Source organism: Passer domesticus, chromosome 7 (genome assembly GCF_036417665.1).
Source record: "Passer domesticus isolate bPasDom1 chromosome 7, bPasDom1.hap1, whole genome shotgun sequence".
In the NCBI taxonomy this organism is placed as follows: domain Eukaryota; kingdom Metazoa; phylum Chordata; class Aves; order Passeriformes; family Passeridae; genus Passer; species Passer domesticus.
The window spans coordinates 46,470,301-46,491,959 of record NC_087480.1 but is presented as its reverse complement, the minus strand read 5'-3'; the positions used below and the strand labels follow the sequence as shown (position 1 = coordinate 46,491,959).

The 21,659-nt window shown below is 42.4% G+C and overlaps 2 protein-coding genes across 4 annotated transcripts in view; both read right to left on the bottom strand.

Moving 5' to 3' along the window:
• Window positions 1-2,284, bottom strand: part of HFM1 (helicase for meiosis 1) — a 104,116-nt gene extending 101,832 nt beyond the window's left edge. For all 3 annotated transcript variants that reach the window (XM_064428293.1, XM_064428291.1, XM_064428304.1), the window contains exon 1: window positions 2,130-2,284. The gene's annotated coding sequence lies outside the window, so the exon portion shown is untranslated. The remainder of the gene's footprint in view (window positions 1-2,129) is intronic.
• Window positions 2,285-11,053: 8,769 nt separating this feature from the next.
• Window positions 11,054-21,659, bottom strand: part of TGFBR3 (transforming growth factor beta receptor 3) — a 103,631-nt gene continuing 93,025 nt past the window's right edge. The window contains exons 16-17 of the mRNA XM_064428241.1: window positions 21,162-21,269; window positions 11,054-15,027 (exon numbers count right to left, since the gene is read on the bottom strand). Of these exons, the coding sequence (XP_064284311.1) occupies window positions 14,909-15,027; window positions 21,162-21,269 (227 nt within the window). The 3' untranslated portion in view covers window positions 11,054-14,908. The remainder of the gene's footprint in view (window positions 15,028-21,161; window positions 21,270-21,659) is intronic.

The following is a 21,659-nucleotide window of genomic DNA, read 5'->3' as shown; positions in this document are numbered from 1 at the left end:
GAACTGTATCAGAGACAGCTCAGATGCATTCACAGCTGGTTCTTATTGGACCCAGCACTGACGTGAGTGAGCACCAAGCAGCAAGTGACCTGGTGTGTGTTTGTCAGTGCAACTTAGAGCAGACCAGGACACCGAAGTCATATAAAAGTACCTCAGACACAGCTACAGACTGGCCTTTAAAAAAAACCAAAACAAGCACAATTGTAAAAAACTCAACATACAGATTTAGTATTCTTGAAAAGGTTAAGCAACAAAATATACATGTAGCAATGGTAAACATGGGCTGTTCTTCTTAATTGATATCCACAGTTGAATCTGATTTCGCCTCAGGCTTTCTGCCAACACTGTGTACCAATTCTCCTGTTTTTATTAAAACTAAGATTGTGCTGTAAATTAACAGCTGTAATTAACTGCAGTTTATGATGCACTTGAATCACCCTTTGCCACTGTCCTCCTTTTTCAAACATGAAGACATGAGACTGCCTTTGCAGGCCTGTGCCAAAACTAACAAACCTTAGGTAGTTCCTAAGCATTTCAGTATGGGTAAATATTCTCAATCCTGCTCTTTTTAGAAACATGAAAAACTTCACTGAATCAATACATTTTTAAATAGGCTCAGAGTTTTGAAATGAAAGAAATTTAGTTGCTACAGCAGAAGTTATTTGTATTTGCCTGTATTAGTTTCTTTCCTCTGGTTACCTTTTCTCTTAAAACCTCATTCAATGACCAGAGTTGCTTAGATAAACAACTAAGCATATCCAAAAGAAACAACAGCAAAAGTCAAAGAAAGTTCTTAGGCCAGCAACATTTAAAAATGTCATTGTTCCAAACCACCAGTATTTTGCACAAGCTAACATTTCTTAAGATTTCCACTATGGTAACATACTTGGTCAAATATGCATTTTTCCCTCACCTAGCTAGCAATGTATTGAATTTCTTATATATTAGCAACATTGCCTCTGAAAGAAGAAGCAAAAGCATCACGAGTGCATTCCCCACTGAGGAGGATGAGAAGCCATTTGCAGCAGCTGCATCCCATTGGAGCTGTCAGGCTGCTCCCGCCTGAGCCATGACCCCAGGCCGGGCACAGCGCTGCTCCTGTGATGCTCCCAGGGAATCCCGAGGAGCTCGGGGGGCAGGCACATACAGATTGGTGCAATACAGACACTGAAATAGTACAAAACCACAGGAAAATGTCACCACGCCTAAGCCCAAGCAGCTAAGCTCAGCTCTGGCAGCACAGGCTCAGTGCCCAAGCCTTGCCTGGGCTCCCAGCCCCGGGGCAGAACCGAGCTCAGCTCCAGAGCTCCACCCAGAGACCCTCTGCCTTCAGCCTCCCAGACTGGGCTTCCATGAGAAACCCTTGGGTGCTGCTTTGGTGGCCAAGGAAAGGAAGAATAGCATTAATTTGCCCCAGGGGCTGGCTTGTCCCCCTCCCCAGCTGGCACAGACACATCCCTGACTCCCATCCCCACCATCAGCAGGGTCAAAGTAATTGTGAGATTTGAACTTCTAACTGCAAGTTAAATGGAGGTGGACAGAAAATGGAGCCATAACCTAAACCCCCAGTCCACAAAAATCAGCCTTTGCACAGACTTTGGAGGAGATATCATGGCATGTGAATTATTTAAGAATTTTAAAGCTAATAGTTCACTTTGCTTAACATGCACATTTTTCTCCAGATCAGTTTGCCCTCCAACATGCCCTCCTCTCTCCCTGTTAGCAAAGAAGCATGCATTTTTTCCTGAGTCTTAAGTGAAAATAAAGGAATGCAGGGCTTATCTGACATTCTGTTTACTCTTATATATCACCATTGTGTAAGGTCTGTAAATATTTTCCATATGTTGGCTAAAGCAATCCCTCCATTTCAGCATCTGCAAGATCTGTCCACGCGGCCTTTCAAATTAGGCTGAATAAATAATTTCTGATGAAAGTCAAATAAAGACAGCTCAAGGGCTCTTCACACACTCCCCACACATCCCTCCACTCTCCCACTGTTTGCTACAGCTTTACTCTCAGAGACAAATCCACCATAGGGTTCATACTCACTGTAACTCTGAAATTTTAAGTTCAAAGGTCTTATTTCAAAAGTAAAAATTAAGCATATTCATTTCTTTAGGCTGCCTTACCTTTGCCTGCCAAGCTCAGAGTGGGCTCCAGCACTGAAGGTGGTTGATTCCTTCCCTCTGCATCCTGTACCAGGAAAGAGTCCTGGGGCAGAGCCCCACCTGGGTGGGACCCACGAGCCACACCCACACACCTGGAGCCCAGGGCAAGTGGGGACAGCTGACCCACTGATGTTCCCTTAATAAACCCCCACTGGGCTGGGGAAATAACAACACAAAGCACATACAAAAAAATCCCTTTTAAATATTTTGAAAACAAACCACTAATTTTGGTACCATAACTTCAAGTAAGTCAATGAACTGCTCTGAGGAAGGAGAACCATTGCAATGGTTTCATGTAATCTTACTCCACCAAAGTCACCTTTCAAACGAAGTGGTGTCCCTGCTGGAGGGAGTCCCATCTCCATGTACAGTTTGCTGTGCCTGGTGGATTTTAGTGAGCAAGAAGTTGATCACTGTCATGGTCAAAGATTAAATTAAGATTTAGGAACATAATGTACTCTGTGTAAACAAATACTCAAGTAGAACCAAGAATGTTAGTGCATACTTCGTATGGGAGAGTTAACAGGAGTAAAAAAAACCTGAACCATACTTTGTGCCTGTTGCTTTATCTGACTAAATGGATTTCTGTAAGGATATCTAAATGACTGCATTGCAAGAAAGTATTTATACAACCCCAAACAACCATAAATTGCAATATATTAGAAGTTCTGATTTTAATTATTGTTCCTTTTGCCTTCCACCTCTCTTTGCTGTGTTATTTACTCATGTCCCCTGTAGTCCTTGTTCTGTGCTGGCTGCTCAGATGGGAAAATGTCTTCCTCTGTGAGTAACTTCATAATTAGACTGAGAATAAGATGAGGGTTTTCTGTGAAAAGTTAAAACAAGAATCCTGCATAGAGTACAGTAAAGAAAACTCAGTGCTTTCTGCAAGGATACAGCAAACATCTCTTGTTTCTCTTTCACCCCCCTGCACCCAGGCAATGAATGAGTCACCTCCACAGTGCACCCAGCATACACAGTGCAAACACTGACTGCATCACACAAAATAAATGTCTCAAAACCCCATGTGTTTTTCCAAGAAATCTCCAAAACAGTTTGAGCTTGCCCTTGCCACTTCTTCCAATTGCTCATCCTAATTTCAGAGCAGTCATCATAGATGTCTCAGACAAGGTGGCCTAAATCCATATTTTGCTATGTCTAATTTACAATGTGTGAGTGCCTTATTACAAAGGTAATTCCACTGTATTGCAATACCTGGAGTATACAGAAAAACAAGAAATAGCTTGCTAAGACCTATTTGTCACTATCGGAGTTTAAAAAGAAAGGAAATAAACACAAGCTGCTTCTATTGCAAAATGAACTCAACCTGTGAGGATGATACATACACAGAGAACAGCAGTAAAGAGCCCATTTTTTATTGGATCTGCAGGGGAGGGTTTTGGGGGGAAATTCCCATTAGGCCTTCAACAGTTTATACAGAAAACTCCCTGTACCTTGATTGGCAACAGAGCTGCAGTATTAGAGACCAGTGATTAGTGATTAGAGACCAGCAGCAATCAGGTTTCAGCTCTCTGTTTGCACTGCCCTAACAGGAACATCAAAGGAAAACCACTGCCAGGGAGAGATGTTTTTCTTAATTAGTATCACCAGTGAATAGCTCCTATTACTGTGTTATGGAGAGCAACACCTGACAGTTTTGCAAGATTTATATGATAGCTTTGATCAACCAATCTTCCTCAAGAAAAAAGAAATGGGAAATCCTTCCATGAGAGTGTTTTGCACTATGCCAATGACATCCACATTAATTTATCAAGTTATTTTAGAATAATAAAACAAAGGTTTGAAATTTCCTCAGCTGGCTGCCTATTTGAATTCACAGCCAAAGACATAAAGAGTCATGTGATGTAATTCAGTAAATCAGTTTAAAATAGGCTTAATTTTAGCACTAAAAATCTTCAGGAAAGTTTCAGGGAAAATGCAAGTTTTCCCATCAGATACTTGGTCAAGTCTCAGTTTGAATCACACATTAGAAGCTTTTAGTCAGGGGTCATGTAATGTGCATTTCAATGGCAGTCAGTCCTAGGGAAGGTGAGAAGTTCAGAGAACGTCCCTGAAGTTTCTTAGTCCTTGGCAATGAATCACAGAGTATGTCGAAAGCACAGCCCATGACACATGAAGAGCGGTTTCCTCAAATTTGGTGACTGATAAAAGAACAACTCTAATTCCTCAAAAATATTTTAGCACTGTGCAACAGCTTCATGTGTCTGTGTTTGCAAAACTGAAGTAATTTCTTTCCACAAACTCTAAATCTTTTCCAAAGGGTTCAGTACAATGAAAATACTTATCCCATACAGTTATTCCCTGTCCCCGCCACTTATCTATTACTTGTCTAAGAGCACTGTGTGATTTTACTATTTTAGTTGCTATTCCAATGCAACTATTGAATGCAAGTTGCAGTCTATGTGCTTTTTTTTGCAGACTGTTATCTGGAAATATTTCTTTAATACTCAGGAATTCAAACGCCACATACTATTTCTTTGTCTCCAGTGACATCACGTAACCTGCAAACTCAGTCCCAGAAGACAAAGGCAAAAGTGCTAAGATAGAGATGTTCTTGCTTTGTCCAAAAGCATACTTGGAAGTGTGAATGGACAGCACTCAATGCAGAAATGGCAATGAGCTCAAAAGAAAAAGAGGAAAAAACCTTCCTGAAAACTTGGATGAACAGCGCAGTTTTCAAGCCTCTCTGATGAGCAGGCTTCATCACAGGCAGTGCCAGCTAGCCCCGTCCTGGCCACAGCACGGACACATTTTAAAGCAGTGGCCAGCTGAAACCATGTGGGAACAGGCAGTGAGAATAGGGTGTGTAAGGGATGGTTACAGCGGATGCTTGTGTGACTAATGCTGGTGTTTTCCTTGGAGACCTGAGCAAGTGTGGCTGAGAAAGGGACACGAGAGCAGCAGGGGCCCCTTGCTGACTGTCCCCCTTGTCAGGAGCAAGCCCATGGCAGCCTGGAAGCCACTGACCTTCTCAAGTGCCAAAGGGACAGCACCTGGGAAACAGCTCAGTGCTGCACACATTTCTCTCCCTTTATGAGAGTGACATTGCCCCAGAAAGACAATGTCCAATATAGTAAGGGGCACTCGTCTGGGCAAGCCTACAGCCACACTGTGAGTGAGGAGACTTCAAGTGCCACCCCTGTGTGCTGTGATCAGGGGTGCAGAACACCTGCTTCAACCTTTTCTTGGGGTTTTTATAGCAAAACCCACCCATGTCATTGAAGCTAGGATAGCTCTAATGCCTTGCTGCCTTGCATACCCTGCTCAAAAGACATCTTTTTAAAAATTCAGTGTGGCATTTTGCACTGGCTGGTCTGAAATGTGAGCTTTCTTGACTTAAATGCAAATAGGAGGACCAGCACTGCAATTGTCAGAACTACAGTTGGAGAGAAGAGATTTTAATGCTGATTAGAGTGGAGGAAAAGGTCTTTACAGCTGTGGAGCAGAATTCACATGTTTGGAGAAAATGGGTAGTGTGCTGAACTAACATTGCAATAAGTATGACATGAGAGACTAGGGAATAGGTCCTGTTTGTAATAAAAGTCTAAAGAAGGAGGGAATAGCTAAAGTTCAAGGAATCATCCTTGGATCTGTAATACACTGGCAGCTGTCAAAACTGTCTGCTTGCCAGATTATATTTCTGTTATTAGGTACTAATGAACAGCATACACACTTGAGAGATGCTCTGTTGGTATAAATAGACAGAATCTGATGGAAGCTGATGGAGCAGGTTTGTACCAGGTGAGAATTTGGCCCTCAGTTTTCTTTAAAAATGAAAAATGTACTCTGAATAACACAAACTCTTTTTTCTTCAAATGTGGCATTGAACCTGGATCCTGGCAAATGCCTCCAGTTTTACACACATTGGTTTCTTTCCATGCTGTGAAAAATCGTAAAGGTTTGTAAGCAGGGGGCTGGAGTTATCTGTCCTAGAGAGAGAAGCTGCATGCTTGTATGGCAGTGACCCTGATCTCCTCCAGTCTCCTTCCATGTAACTGTTTCCTTTATTGATTGTGCCAAAATAAACCTGTACTGTCATAGTCCTACACTGGCACCACCAGCACATATAAGGTCTGAGAATGATGAATTCATTCAGATTGAAGCACACAGGTTTTTAAGAGCTGGTTTCCAGCATGAGCAATGCCCTCTGGAGAATTTGCCCTTGCAGATTCATCCTGGCCCACTGCAGGTGCTCAGTTAGGAGAGGGATTTCTCTCACATCTCCACAGGCTGCCTCCTCCAGCCACCACACAAGAGGCACAGGCTGATGGCTCCCCTAACTGCCTGAAGCAAGCCAGGCCTGTAAGACTGAAAGACAGCACAACTGAGTCAAAACTTCCAGATGTAAATTGCTTGCTCACAAGAGAACTGGCTTGCATACTTTACATGCTTTTTGCACTACTCATGGCCACGTGCATTCGCCTCCAATACACGTTGGAATTTTCCCTTCTTCAGTTCACCCAGTGCTAGATGGAATGATGTGTGTTTGTAAATACATGTGCATTTATATTGAAAACATAACCGTGTGAATACTTTGGGTTTTGATAGAACAGTTTTGCTTTTGCTCAGTAAAAGCACGAGAAATCTATAAAATGTAGCTCTGGTCTGTGTAACCATACTATTGTTGTTAATCAAATAAACACTGCAATTAAAATTTCTTACAACACCTAGATGAGAGAACAGCAAATTTGGTCTTGGCTCACACTTGTTTAACCAGATATTGATTAAAAGCCATGGACTCTAAAAGTATGAGGTCTAAGTTTCAACATCTTATACATTTTTATCTTGTAATGCAAGAGCAATATAATAAATGAAAATTCACAAGAACAAACAACAGAAAAATCACCTGGAATCAGCTTGGTATAACCCTACTCCTACCATTAAACCAGAAAACAAAATTAACCATTCACAATGCCTTGCCAAAGATAGATTTGTGAAATTCCCCATATAACTGTGGCCTCCATGGTAGGTGATGCCATGATTCAGGTGATGGGCACAACCCAAGCAGAAGAAATCCTTCTGTCCTCAGAGCAGATCATCCTGTGCTTTCCATAGCCCACAGGGACAGCAGCTGGCCCAGGCAAGGCCCCTTGGCTTATGACAGACCCTTGTTGTCTAGCATGTAGTAAAATATGACTCACTTCAGGGACACACACTTGAGGGAAGTCACAGAAAAGTTCACTAAGCACTGCCAGTAAAAACATGGGCGTACTTTGTAATGGTACAAAGCATGTCAGTGGGGTACGTGCTTTCCGGGGCAATCATCCCTCAGCCCTCTCTAGAGAAAGCACAGTCATGCTACAACACTCATAATCACAGCATTCATCCAACTTTCTCTGTCAACCAACTTGACAATAACCTCATCATGGATTTCTTCCTTTTTCCAGTCTTAATTATCAACATTGCCTTTCCATATCGTCAGACTGAGAGCACAACCAGCTTAGTGCATGCAAATCAAAGTAACAGCCTCACCTTCTTCATGCAGGTGTTTGTCATCCTGTACCTGCTCTTGCCCCTTGCCTGACCATTCTCCCACCTCCACCACCCTTCATCCCCTGGCACTTGTGTGTCTGCTTGTTCCGTGCTGCCCTGCTCATCAGAGCTGCCTGTCAAGCACCTTCTGTGCTTCTAACAGGGGGTTTGAGACACTTTGTCACAGGACTGGGATCCAAACGCCACCTTTGGGTTTCTTTCCACTGAAAGTAAGAGCGGGGCCGGGCCTGTTCGTGCCCGGAGCCCCGGCCTGTGCAGGGGATCCTCGGCAGACATCCCTCCCTCAGAGCTGCCGGCGCTCCCGGGGGCTGCCGAGCCCTCACCGCTCCCCACACTGGCAAGTTAGCAACCAGGATAAAAACGTGAGCCGCTCCCCAAAGCCCACAGGCATCTTTCACCTACAGTGACATTTAACTTTGTCCAAAAAGGGTCCCAACAGCTCTACAGAAGCCTCCACAGCATCCCTGGGCACACGGGCAGGCACGGCTGCCCTCCTTTAAGCCCACACCCCAGCAGCCGAGCCCCACACGGCCAGCCTGAGCCGGCCCGAGGCCCGCAGGTCGCACCCAGACCCGCGGTGGGGCCACTGCTCCGTCCCGCTGCTCCTGTGTGAGCTGCACAGGGAAAAGACAGGAGCTGCTTCTTGTTCAGGACGGGGATTTTTATTTTGAACTCCTGGAGTCAGTTTTTAGCAGCAGAGGAGGACTGGTGCTGTCCCTCTTCTCCTGCTTGCAAGAAGAACACTCGCTCTCTGACCCTCCCAAGCGCAGATGGTGATTTCCAGCTGAAGCCTTTCATATTTCACGGCCCTTCTTCCCAATGCAAAAGCCAGACAGATCCCTTAGCTCGCACACACACCTGGTTTGTGTGAAGCATCCTGTTAACAACGGGAGTACCACAGGGACAGCCATGCCCAGCGAGCAGTAATGCCTGCCCGTAACAATCCTGCCCGGCTGGCTGATGCCCGGCGCTGTGAGCTGGAGTTCCCAGTGACCGGCACTGTCCCAGCCCCCTGCCCTTGGCACGCCGGGGGCATGGCAGCCCTGGAAGTCTGCCAGACCCAGCTCCTTCCAGGCTGAAGTGTGGCATGAGTCTCCAGCCTCCCATTTCCAGACACTTCTTAACTACTTCCTTCATGTTATTTTATTTCAGTGATTTAAATTTTCTGTGACATGTTTTGGCACTCGAAGAATTTTGTGAAAACCTAAATATTCCTGCTGCAAATGCTCTGTGTGTATACTCCTCTAAAATCTTCCTGTTTATTTTATTTTTCAATACTAACAGCCAATGTTACTAATCACCTTTAGGATCATGAACTAATAAAAATATTGCATAATGCAAAGGCTACATCCCAAGCTCTTACAACCCTGTGGGATATGCCTACTTGTATAAAAGACAGAGTAAGAATTTTTTTGTCCTTTCACCCTATTTACAAAGCAAATCTGGACTTCAAATGCTTAGAGACCTGGGAAAACCATAGCCACTTGCAGGGATTACACTGTGATTTTGCAGGCACGTAATAAAAATTTACTGACAGAACAGAGTGCTTGGTGAGCCACTTAACACATTGTTAAATACCATCAGCTTTCTCTGCTTAGTACTCAAGAGTTTGTTTTTTAAAATACTGGTTTAATTTTTTGTCTCTACAGTATGTTCTTTGCTAGAGCCGGCAGTTTACAAGCTGCAGTAACAGAGGAAAAGAGCCTCCACCCAAATATTTTTTAACCAATTCCTCAAAATATATGTGCCAAAACTGGACGGAAAAAATCTGTTATTTAAACAAGAGTGCAAGAGTAACACTTTTGTGCTGCTTATCCTCCTCATCTATCCACAAACCAACTCCTTTTCAGACTTTCCTAAACACAGTGAACCTGCAGCTCAGCACAGCACGGTGAGCAGCGCCGGCCAGGAGCCACCGCGGGCCACATCCCCTTCTGGGCAGGCTGCAGTGGCACCCTGAGGGCTTCCAGCAAACGACAGAGAAATTTGAAATTTGAGCTGTAAACTTCTTTGGGTAGGTGAAGGACGTAATTTGATCTTTCTTTTGCAAAGTGCAAATGCACGCAGGTTGGCAAGGATAGGTTCAGGGCCTGAGATTTGGGAACACTCTACAAAAACACACTCTGCAGTCAGGCTTCCAGCCTCATAAATATCTGCTTTACAATTACAAAGTGACAGCTGTGAAAATCTATCAAAATATTGTCTCCTTTTCCTTTTATATTGTCTTGGAAGGAATGCTGTGATAAATTTAATTCTGTTTAAATTTGAAGAGCTCTGGATTGTGTTTTTCCCAAAACTGGCATCTGGTATTTTTTGACCGTCCAAAACATTTGCTTTGCTCACAATGTTTGAGGGAACAAATATGCACAACATTGATACCTTCTCTGAAATATGGCAATACTCTTACCTCTTATTGTCTAAAAATACTCATGCAAATATATCAGAATTCATTGGCTAATAATTGCATTTTAAAATTAATTCCACGTATGAGAAACTGATCATGCTTTCACACCATGTTTCAATCAAAATATAAATCTTACATGAGAAAGGGAACAGCAGCTACAGCAACTTTCAGCTGAGTTCACCCTATGGAGCTCATTTCCACAGGAAAACAGAATTATGTTGATGCAGTAACTGAAATATGGTTGTTCTGAAGCAATAAATCTATTGCACCTCTGTGAATTGTGTCATAGGCAACACATAATCTTAGAACTGCTTCTAATTAATAGCCTTTTCTGTACTGAATGAATCTTGGTTTTTAAAGTGATCTTTTAACATTTTAGATCCCCTTACTAAGGAACTCCCTTTTGTGAGTCAATAACTACAACATCTGAATAACCCAGGGAAAACCACTAAGGCTGCTCCCAAGTGCCCATAAAGAATATTCTGAACAAGAATACAAGAAACAAATTAGAAAGCAGGATAGTAAACACCCAAATTCTTGTCCTGCTGATGCACAGCAAAACTGTCTGCTCCTGCACAGGAAGACCATTCAGTGATGAAAACAGTCCTGCTCACATGTCTCCAGTGTAGCTGCAGTACAGGTGCAAGCCAGCAGCACTCTGCTGCTGCAGAGCCACGGGCTTCACTGTGCTCAAGCCAGGCTTTCTGCAGAATTCTACTGAGGCTGTGTCTTGACATGCAACAACCAAATGCCCACAGGATCAGAACTCTGCACTTCAACTTTGAGTGAAAACCAGCAGCATTTAACTAAACACATCTGTTTTTTGCAAGCAGCCATGATACTGAGTAGTCAAACAAAGCCAATGGATAAAAGAACTCAGCAGTGGATACACAAAATCAAATCCTGCACACAATTCCCACTGAAATTTATGGGACATGAGACAGACTTAAATGAAGCATGACATCAATTATTAATAAATTGATATATACTTTATTATGCACAAGAGACTAAGATGACATGACACTGTGGTTATCAAAACTGTACAACTATGCATTTCCACAAGGCTCTGAAATACTGAATGCAACATGAAATACAAAATGGGGTGTTCAGACTGGCCACAGGTTTTAGCAAGTAAATTTCTCCCATTCTTTGATTTGGCATTTTCATCTAACAGAAAAACACTTATTTATTCAAAGGTGAGAATATTGTGTTTGAACTGTCAGGACACGGCAGCGAAGATCTGACAACGCTGTGAACATCCCGATGAATGACTGACAACAACAGGGCACAGCAGTCACCTCACGTGAAGGGCTGCCGGCACAACCAACAGTACAGTCTTCTTGTGAAGCATGAGGTAGATATACATAACAGAAAGAACATACAGGACAGGAACGGTTAGGAAAGAGCAGGGAGAAGGTTACAATCATCAGCATCTACAGACATTTTGCAAAATCCATTTTCATGTGGAAAATGCTACAAAAATAGCCTGACACAGAAAGATCTGATCTCTTGAAACACATATGTAGTAATGTCCACAACAAATAATGTAAAAGGTTAGAGTTAGTGATTAGACAACACATGACAGAACAAGCAGTCTACTTGGGAGTTTAAGTATCCTACTAATAGCTTTTACAGCACAAGGTGTCCATTTTAAGCCCAATCCTCCCAATCTTACATAAGAAGTTGCTTTGCAGTTGATTCCATCATGCTGAAATTAACCACTGACTCCATCCATCCAAACCCCTGCTGTAACACCCTCTGCTGGGACAGCAGAGTCTCCCTGGCCTTCTGGCCCCACAGGGCTCTGCCACGTGAGTCCAGCATGGTGAAACCCCGTGGGGCAGAGGTGGGGATCAGTGCCTCAGCGTTCAGGAGCTGCCACACCACACACAGAGACTGGCACTGGTGACAGACAGCTGCTATAAAACCGGAGACTAGAGGTGTGTCAGGCTCTGAGCTGAGGGCAGCTTGACAGCTGCTGCAAAGTACTACACACTTCTGTTATAAGTTAGTCACTGGGAATGCTTGGGTTTGGTTCTCTCTCTTTATTGAAGCAGAATTGACTCTTCCATCTGCTAAGCAATCATGTGCCACTTTGGTAAACTCCAACAGACAATTAACTCAGTTGTATTAAAATTGCTGAATTAAATAGCTGAGTATACCAAGTTCAGTTAATTTAAACTGTATTTCACACACAAGTCAACAAATCAAATCTTTGACTTTTATATATTTTTGGTTTATCCAATGGTATATAGAAATCTGTAAATTATTCTAAAATTTAATCTAATTTTTGATAAAAAGATTGATAATGCAGCATGTTTCTCTCAAAAATATACAATTATCTATTTTACACAGAATTTTTCAACCTGTCCATCCCAACAACCAAATCTAATACTTCCTATGAGAAACTACTTAATAAAATATCTGAGGAAGGAAAGGGTTAAAACGGGGAAAGGAATTTACAAAATATGTAAATTTCACAGTAATTGAAATTAAACATTTCATATAGACCAACTTACATTTATCTAAAACATTTAAATATATCTTTATACAGAAATTTAATGTAGTAAAATATAGCTATGATTGACGTTAAAGACTCTAGTCTTCTTTGAAGACATCTTTAAAGACTTTACACATAGAATATGCTTTAACAATACATTCTGCTGAAGGTTAGGCAAAGCGCTTTCTTTTCAACCACACAGGCAGCACATTCATCCCCCAATGGCTCCGAGCAGAGCCCGTCCTGCACACCCTGCTGCACGGGGTAACCACGCTCGCATGACACCCTGTCCAGTCACCAGCACTGCTCCCTGGCTGTAGCATCAAGGAGTTTTGCATGTGCAACTCTCAGGCCCCCCTGCCTGCACGGACACTGAGACCAGCCCTGGTTCAGAGCCCAGCACGTGCTTCCAACAGTGAGGACAAGGTGTGCAGTTACCCCTTTGCACAGGTGCTTGCAGGGTTGGTGACAGATTGGATTTAAAGTGAGTAACACTCTGCCTGATCCTGGACACTTAAATCTTTGCATGTGTTGCACTTGGACCATCCTGGCATCAGCAAGGCACAAGTGTAGAATCAGCAAGAAATCTGCAGCACAGACTTCAGAGCAGACTATCACTCGAGTGTAGTGAAGTCCCTTCCTCTCTTGCAGAACACAGGCAACCTTCACTACAACTAATGAAAGTTATTCATCTCATTTTTAGAGGAAAACAATGCTCTCTCTTCCTCAATGAAGGATCAGTAGAACACATTACAAAGTGGCAAGTAACAGTCAAACAATTATAGGTTAAAAGTGTCTTTTTTTGCTTTTCATTTTGCATCAATCTGAAGGTGAAGATAAGGCAATGACACTAAAAATAGTGACAATTAGTACCCTTCTTCCATTTCCATATTCTGATACTACTTTGGGACTATCCAATCATAACATTCATACAACAGTTTGACACAAACAACTGCACAACTTTTTTCAGAGAATAGCAAACAACAGGCACTATTGTACATTCCTCGTGCCCTCAAACTCATCTCTTATTTCAAAGAGAGTTTAGGCTAGCTAAAAGATTAGAACCAAATCAACTTCCTTAGCTCATCTATCTACCTATTATAAACTGAAAATACAGTTTTAAATTTTTTTTATATATATATGTATATATATATTTATGGATTATATGTTCATGTATGGAAGGAATGCTGTAGTAATTTCCAATTGGTAAAGTGGTTAGGCTGTGTATATCCCAATATATATCTATTTTCATAAAGACATTGCCATTAAAGGTACACACCCATCTATGTTAGTGCACAAGACCATTCTTTGTCTTAATGTTTGTGTGTGCCTGTATTTGGTATAGCAGATCAAAAACCTCTTATAAAAGAGCTTTGGCCCATAAAACAAGAGAGGGAATGTTAGAGTGTGCTCTTTTCCAATTACCAAATCAATGACTATTATAACAAAAATACATGGAACAAACCTGAAGCTGCAAATACAACAGGAAAGCAAATGAGATGCTGTAGCTGTAAGCTGAAAAAACAAAGATTATTCAAAAGAGGCTAAATGTGGCTGAATAATAAAATGTTATTTACCAGGGAGATCTGACACTGATGCTTTCTTGCTCAGAAAAAGAGAAATCCTTTGACCTAAGATCATCTTTGTTCTTATGTAGTGATAGGACAAGGAGTAACGGCTTTAAACTGAAAGAGGGCAGGTTTAGTTTAGACATTAGGAAAAAACTCTTTACTGTGAGGGTGGTGAGGAACTGAACAGGTTGCCCAGAGAAGTCGTGGATATCCCATCTCTAGCAGTATTCAAAGGCACATTGGATGGGGCTTGAGCAACCTGGTCTAGCGGAAAGTGTCCCTGCCCATGGCAGGAGGGTTGGAACTAGATCATCTTTAAGGTCTCTTCCAACCCAAACCATTCTGTGATTCTATGACTGAATTCCCTTAGTGAATACCTTGTGTCAATGATAAGGTTCAGGGAAAGGAAAAAAGTCATATAGACAAAGCAGCATTTTTCCAAACTGGCATAGATTTCACATTGAGGGCCCACAGACCCCTAGAACAGGTTGCAGTACTGTAAGGTTAGTAGCTTTGTCACACGTAGCATAACATGCTAACAAGATCCAACAGGCTGTGTTCACTCATGCATTGTGTGCTCATACACACACACTCACACACACAGTGGCTTCCCCAAAACAAAATCAGTCTTTTTTTTGTTTTTCCTGTAGAAAAATCCCTCCTCATCTTTTTCAGAATCCTTTCGAGGTGAAGAAGCTGCTGTCCGATGTCCCCACACAGTCCTGTGCTGCTCCTGGGCTGTGTCCCCGGGTTAGGTGGCACTGCTGCTGGAGCAGGGGGTGCTCTGTGTGCTGCCAATGCTGTGTGCTGCACTGCTGTTCTCAGAGGCTGGCGGCGATGTAGGGACCTGCTGTCTTCCCGCTGTCTCCCCTGAGGGACAGGCAAGAGAAGAAGTGGGGTCAGGAGAAGGGAAACTGAAAATCTTGTCATAGAAAACAACAATCCATTTCTTCCCAGTCTTCTTGCGGTTTATTTTCCCATGCAATTAACATATTGGGTAACAGACCTTAATTGGAGTATCTCTGAAAATGTTACTAGACTTTGGCACCTAAGCATTGCTGTGCACATGGGGAAAATACAGCGCTGTTTCCTTGAGCATTTTACAAGCAGCTGATGGAAACTGCCAAGATCAACATTGCCTATCTTCTGTTGTCAGCTGTCACTCAAAATGGGTCCTTTTACACAACTCAGACACTTTACAGCTTTGCTTTTTCCAGGAAAAAGGCCAGGAAATGTAGGCTTTAGTTTTAATGCCAGTTTATAGAGCAGCATATTTACTAAAAGTATAGCTCAAAACAATCTTCTTCAATCAGCTGGATACCACATATCCTGAGACACAGCCAGTTTTCTTCATGTAGAAAAACAACAGGCTATCCTGAAAGCTTGACTTGATTTACTCCTAATACAACATGCAGGAAGTTTTCCTATAGCTACCACAGTATGTGCAGCACTTAGAACCCATAGTGAGAGCATGATTCACCATTTCTTGTTAACTGTTTACTGACAATAAATTCAAACCCCTTCACTATTTAGATTGCCAGGTCAAGCACTTGGAGTCTCCTCACACCGTTCTGCACCTGTGGCTGGGATTGAAAGGAAAAAGCCAGCTGTCAACTAAGCACGAAGTAATAATTATACCATGTAATGCCTGAAAGATCATAATAAGGCCACATAGGAAACATAACTGTGGCATTTTTAAAGTTACAGTGCTCAAGTCTGTAACCTTAGCAATATTACAAAATAGTCTCTTCAAAACAGATGGCAAGACTTAAGTTTATATAATGTTCACCGTAGCTGCCCCCTCCCTTGAGCTCATCTCCAGCATGTGAAGCTGTGACCTCAGTGCAGTAACAGGCACACTGCTGCTGCCTGAGCTGCAGACCTGCCATGGCAGCCAGCACCAGCACAGCTGCTTTCCCAGAAAAGGAGCAAGACGGAAATGATTTGTGGAATCATGGGCAGAGAAATTAGAAAAATCAGAGGCTAGTACATCTCCTGTCTCATGGTGACACACTCTCCTGCTCCACGTTATCCTGTTATTCAGAACCTGATGCCATGGGTCCAAAATTGCACACTCCAATTTTTCTTCTATGTTCAGGATTTGGTAGAGATCCCACTTCCCAGTGACAGGCTGAAGGCTGGAGGCACAGCCTGCATCCAGAGGGTTACAGTGCAAGGACGAGCCAGCTTCCTCCCACAGGAGCTGCTCTGGCACATCCCCATGCCCTGTGTGCTGCTGCCCAGCTGCCAGAGCCCGGGCTTCTCGGAACGCGGCTGCAGAGGAAATGCGCCTTTAACGCTTTGTGTCTCAGGCCACAAAATATCCTTCTGCAGGCTGCTCAGTACTCAGAGGTGCTGCAAACTAACAAGGGGGGTCTAAGGATTTCTCACAACAGAGGTTGCAAGTGCTCTGTGCAACGGAGACCAGCAGATGTGCTGCTAGCTCAAGCCACAGCCACAGCTGAAGTGCACTTAAGGCCCCACAACACACAGCTCTTGTCTTACACCCCACTAGTTTAGGAATGGGGAGGAAAGAAGGGGCAGGACAGGACACAAAAACCAACAAACTAAACTACTAAACCACACTGCCAAGGAGGCCAAATAAACTTTTTAAAAGAGGGTGAAGATCTTGTTTCTACACTCAGCATTCAGTCCAGCATTTTACTCCAGTGAGCAGATTTTTAAGTCTGTTTTTCCCAGTGTAAGAAATAACTATCGTAGCTAATACACGAGCCGTGGATTTCTGCTCACAGGCATTAGGTCAGAATCTACCCCCAGTCATCTGCAAAAAAATCAAGTTTCAGCTTTAACTTGCTTTGGAAATGGCTTTGTAACCCCCCAGAATAAACAGTATCAAATAAAAGTATGTGTCATCGTGCTGTACAGCTTTCATAAGCCTTGTTTGGATGTTTCTTCCCCTCCCGACTTGCTCCCTTCTCCTCCCGTTGTTTGTGTACATGTTTTCCTTCCTTTTGTACTACAGGATATATTTATAAAGGCAGTGATAAGCAAACTCCCTTTCATTAAAACTAAACAAGTGAAGACAAACACCAGAAAGCAGCGAGGGGGCTGCAGACCCCCAGCCCTGCTGCAGAAGCTGCTCGGGAGGCAGAGGAAGGGCGGCCGCTGGGCTCCCCCGGAGGGGCCCTCGGCCCCCTCCTCTCCCTGCAACTCTGCTGTCACCCATTTTACAGAGCACATGGTTACACACAGCTGTGGTCAGCCTCAGCACATCAATACAATCTGTAGGCATTTAAACATAACTTCATTTATAAGCCAAACACATGTTGCTTTTATTTTATGGTAAAGCGAAAGCGCAGTGCCACAGTCCCCAGCAAGCCCAATGGCTCACTCTGGAAAGTGTCCTGGGGAGGCACCCTCCCTTCTGTTTGGGTTGGAAGGCTCCTTCCTTCCACTGTAATGGCCTCTGCAGCACTTCATTTCTAGAGCACATCAGCAGCTCTGATGCACCACAATCACTTCTTGAACAATAACAAATGCTCTCTCAATGTTCTCAAGAAAAAAGAAAATCCAAATCACAGTGATGTTATGAACACACAGCCTAGCAACTACATCTGGACTGGCTGATTTTTCCTGTATTTTATTTCCTCAACACCTAGCTAAACCATAGCAAACCTTTTTTAAAAGAGTATTCAAGAAAAGGATGTAAAGAAATGTAAACAATCACTGAAGAGGCATTCTCCATCTGTCTTTTTCATGTAAACAGCTTCATGTATCTCATGTTACTGAACCCAAACTGCTCAGAATGGACACATCTCATCTATTGACAGTAAACAAGCTTTTACCCATCTGAAAGCGACAACATGCACTTTATTATTCACGCTCAGGAAAGCTGCCAGTTGTACTCCCTGTCCAGGAAGTCTGAATGTTTGCTTTTCTATCTCCATTTGCCAAATATAATTGGTTGCTATGTCAGTTTACTTTAAATCAGATCTCATAAAAAAGGGAGAAGTGGGGGAGGAGGGGACACTTTTAACTTCTCAGATTTTGGAACACTTTATCCTCTTAATTTGCAGCACGGCCTGAAGAAGGGAAGCGCACTTCCTTAGAGAAGCAGGCACGGATGTTTTCTTTAACACACTTTACAAGGTTTAACGGTTGCATTAACTAATCAGGCTTGTGCTTGTCTCTCCTAAACATACTCAATGAACCCTACTAAGACATGTATTACATTGATACATATTTATATGATTAAATTATGAAGAGTCTGCATTCATGCACACTGCAAAATTTTTGCTTCCTTTACAAGGCCCCCAGATAAATGAGGTTAATTGTGGCAAATGTCTGGTATTTCCCTTAGTTCTTGGGTGCTCTCCAGGCAGCACCAACACCTTTCATGCCCTTTAACTGACTAGAGAAAGGATCAAAATATTGAGGTCTTTTTGCAGACAAGTCAGCTAGAATCCCTCCTCTGTTGTTCTGATATTAGCTTTCCCTCTCTCTTCTCTTACTACCTATGTATCATAGGACATCTCTACTCCATGTGGAATTGCTTCAGAAAATCTAGAATTTTCTAAAGCCCAGCTATGATGCTTTGGCAGAAATTTGTCATGACTGAAATTAGCAAAAGCCCTACATGACAACTCAACAATCGTTGCTCAGTATCTGGAGTTGAAATTCTACCTATTTTGCAGTTCATTTCTGCTATCACTTGCTTGAGGCTTTAATGCTAATGGCCTATCAAGACAAACAAAAGAGCTCATTCACATAAGACTTTCTTTGTTGGCAGCACAGACACACTAATAAAATTGTACCAGCAAATCTTACTATTGGCAAAAAGGTGGCCTTTTGCTGCGCTGCACATAGTGCTACAGCAACAAAATTAACCTACTTCACACCTCCCAAGCTGCCATTCTCTACCAGCAGTAGCTTTTATCTGTGCTTCGAGTATCAGCAAAACAGTTTTAGAATGAACTCATATTTTCCAACCTTTTGTCTAAACCATGTCTTGGAAACCCAGTACTACTTACAACAAAAGATGCAATTTCAGAACACGATTCAGCAATGCATAAATTCTCTAATGGCAAAAGACAGCCACTCTGTAGATGAAATTTGGATTATCTTTTTTTCTTCCCCTTTTCAAGTTAATAAAAGCCTGCAGCAAGATCTAAAATGTTTCCACTGGAGCTGGATTATCTTGTCTGCCACAGCAGTTGTCCTCAAGAGGCTGTGCCTGCCAGAGCCTTTGCTGCAGTCTGCTGCAAGTTATACTTTGCAGATTCAAGACACTACACACAGAAAAATTATGTGCACAGGAACACAGGTGCACTTTCACAATCCTTTGAAAATCTGAACCAGAAAACCTCCTAGATAATTTTTATCATTTCTGTGATTCTTTAATCTGATGAGTTACCGTGTCCCCTTTCTTTCCTTACATTCATTTATTACTTTTTGTCTGACCTCTTTCTCCACTTATTTTTATCTCTCAAGCACAAGCCAGAGCAGCTGCCCTCTCCACTACTTGTATGTGGTCACCACGACTGATGTACTTCGCCAATAGAATTCTTTTAATGGGATTGGTCCAAGTTCCACTGTTGCTGAAGGGTTTACCATGTTGGCTTCCCAGAGTTCCTTGAGTACTGACACACAATGTGTCTATAGATGGTTCTGTATGTGAATGCAGATTGAACTTCCACAAATGCAGGACCAAAGGTATTAATTAAACAATTAGTTAATTTTTTTTTGTTAATAAAGGTTATCAATATGGGAATTACTTAACTTCCTTCCCACTTACTCACTGAAATAGCACTTACTTTTCTTCCACAATGTTTCAGTATTATATGAGACAGAATTATACAATTTATACAGATTATCACAACCTTTAAATTTTCCATGTTTGCTTCAGTTCCAAACAAGTTTCATACACAGCTGATGCACTGAGAAGTATTAAACTGCTTATACAAAAATTGTTGCACTGCCAACTGGAAAAAATGCCATAGTTTTTATTTCCAAATTAACATAAGCTTCTAGGTCATAATATTTACAGAAGCTGTAACCCAACAGGGCCGGATTCTCACTCCTAAATAGCTTCCATGAGGCTTCAGATGCCAGAAAAAAAAAAAAAGTGCAGTGGGCTACAGGCAAATTTCAGTGCTCTAGAGCTGCACAGGCTTGGAGTAATTGACCTCACGTTTTTCCCAGCTCCCAGATCTTGGTAGGGTGGTCTTGTGACGTCAAAAGTGGAAGTAGCTGGGAGCCCAGAATACTCTAAGGATCCTGAGATACCCAAGCAGGTACGATCACATGCTGGAAATCAAGGCTCCACCAGTGTTCCAGCCTTGTCTGGGCCATGCAACAGAAAGCTCCCTAAATGCCCTCTTCTTTCAATACAGTATTCCATTTTTGCTAATTTAGTTTAGCATGGGAAAAAATTCTGAGACACTGGAAGATTATCTGTGATTAGAGGCTGCACCAATTCAGACACATTCCTAAGTATTTGGTTGCACACAATTAAGATTACACATGACTTCTAGTAATTGAAAATAGTAGTTGAAGAATGAAGGAATAAATAATTGTGACAAAAATTCCATGTAATCAAGGCCCAAGAAACATTTTCAAGTCTAGTTATACTCAGAATATGTCTGTTCAGATAAAGCATTCTCTTAACCATTTGGCCCCATTTGGTCTTGTACACATCAGCCTAATGCAGTAACTGCAAAAAGAAAAAAAAAATTAATAGTATGGGAACCAAAAGGGATCCATTAACTGAAATATTAACTAAATTTGAAATACAGAGATGCTACTATTGATAATACACAAGCCAGGAATACTCAGTTTTACTCATGTCCCAGGTGAGTTTCCAAGACTTGTGTTTAAAATTATTTAAGCAAATTTTAAACCACAACATGTAACATCTCCCTTTAGGGAAGGGCGGGTATCATTGGGCTGATGTGCAATAGAGGCTCATGGGAGGAGCTGCTGGAAAACTCCTGAGTAAGGAGGAGAGGAAGGCAATGAAGGCCAGGATGAGCCGTGGCCGGTACCTGTGCGCGAGTAGATGAACCAGAGCGCTCCGGTCAGCAGGGCTCCGATCACGAACGCCGCGAAGGCGATGCCCACCACCGTCAGCGTGTCCAGCCCGTACAGCACGGCTGCTCAGGGAGACACAAACACAGGCACTGCTTATTTCCAGAGCCAGATACCATTCTACAGAAATTCACCCCTACACTTCCATGGAAGAGCTTTTTGAAATTTCACAGTTAACTAAGCACTGCTTTGAGAAACAGACTGGCAGATTCGCATCAAGGAAATGAAAGTGATGCTTTCAGAGTGGCTGCAGTCCAACCAACTGTTCCACATCACAAAGTAAAACTACAGCTCATCACACCCAAATCTGGGAAATGTTGCAAAAATTAAGCATTTTTGGTTGGGTGTTAATAACTTGCTTTCAATTAAGTATCCATTTATCTTTAAAGTATGTTTTAAAAAGGCTGAAATGTTTAGCAAAAATGCTTTTCATTTAAATGGCCTAACATTCAAGC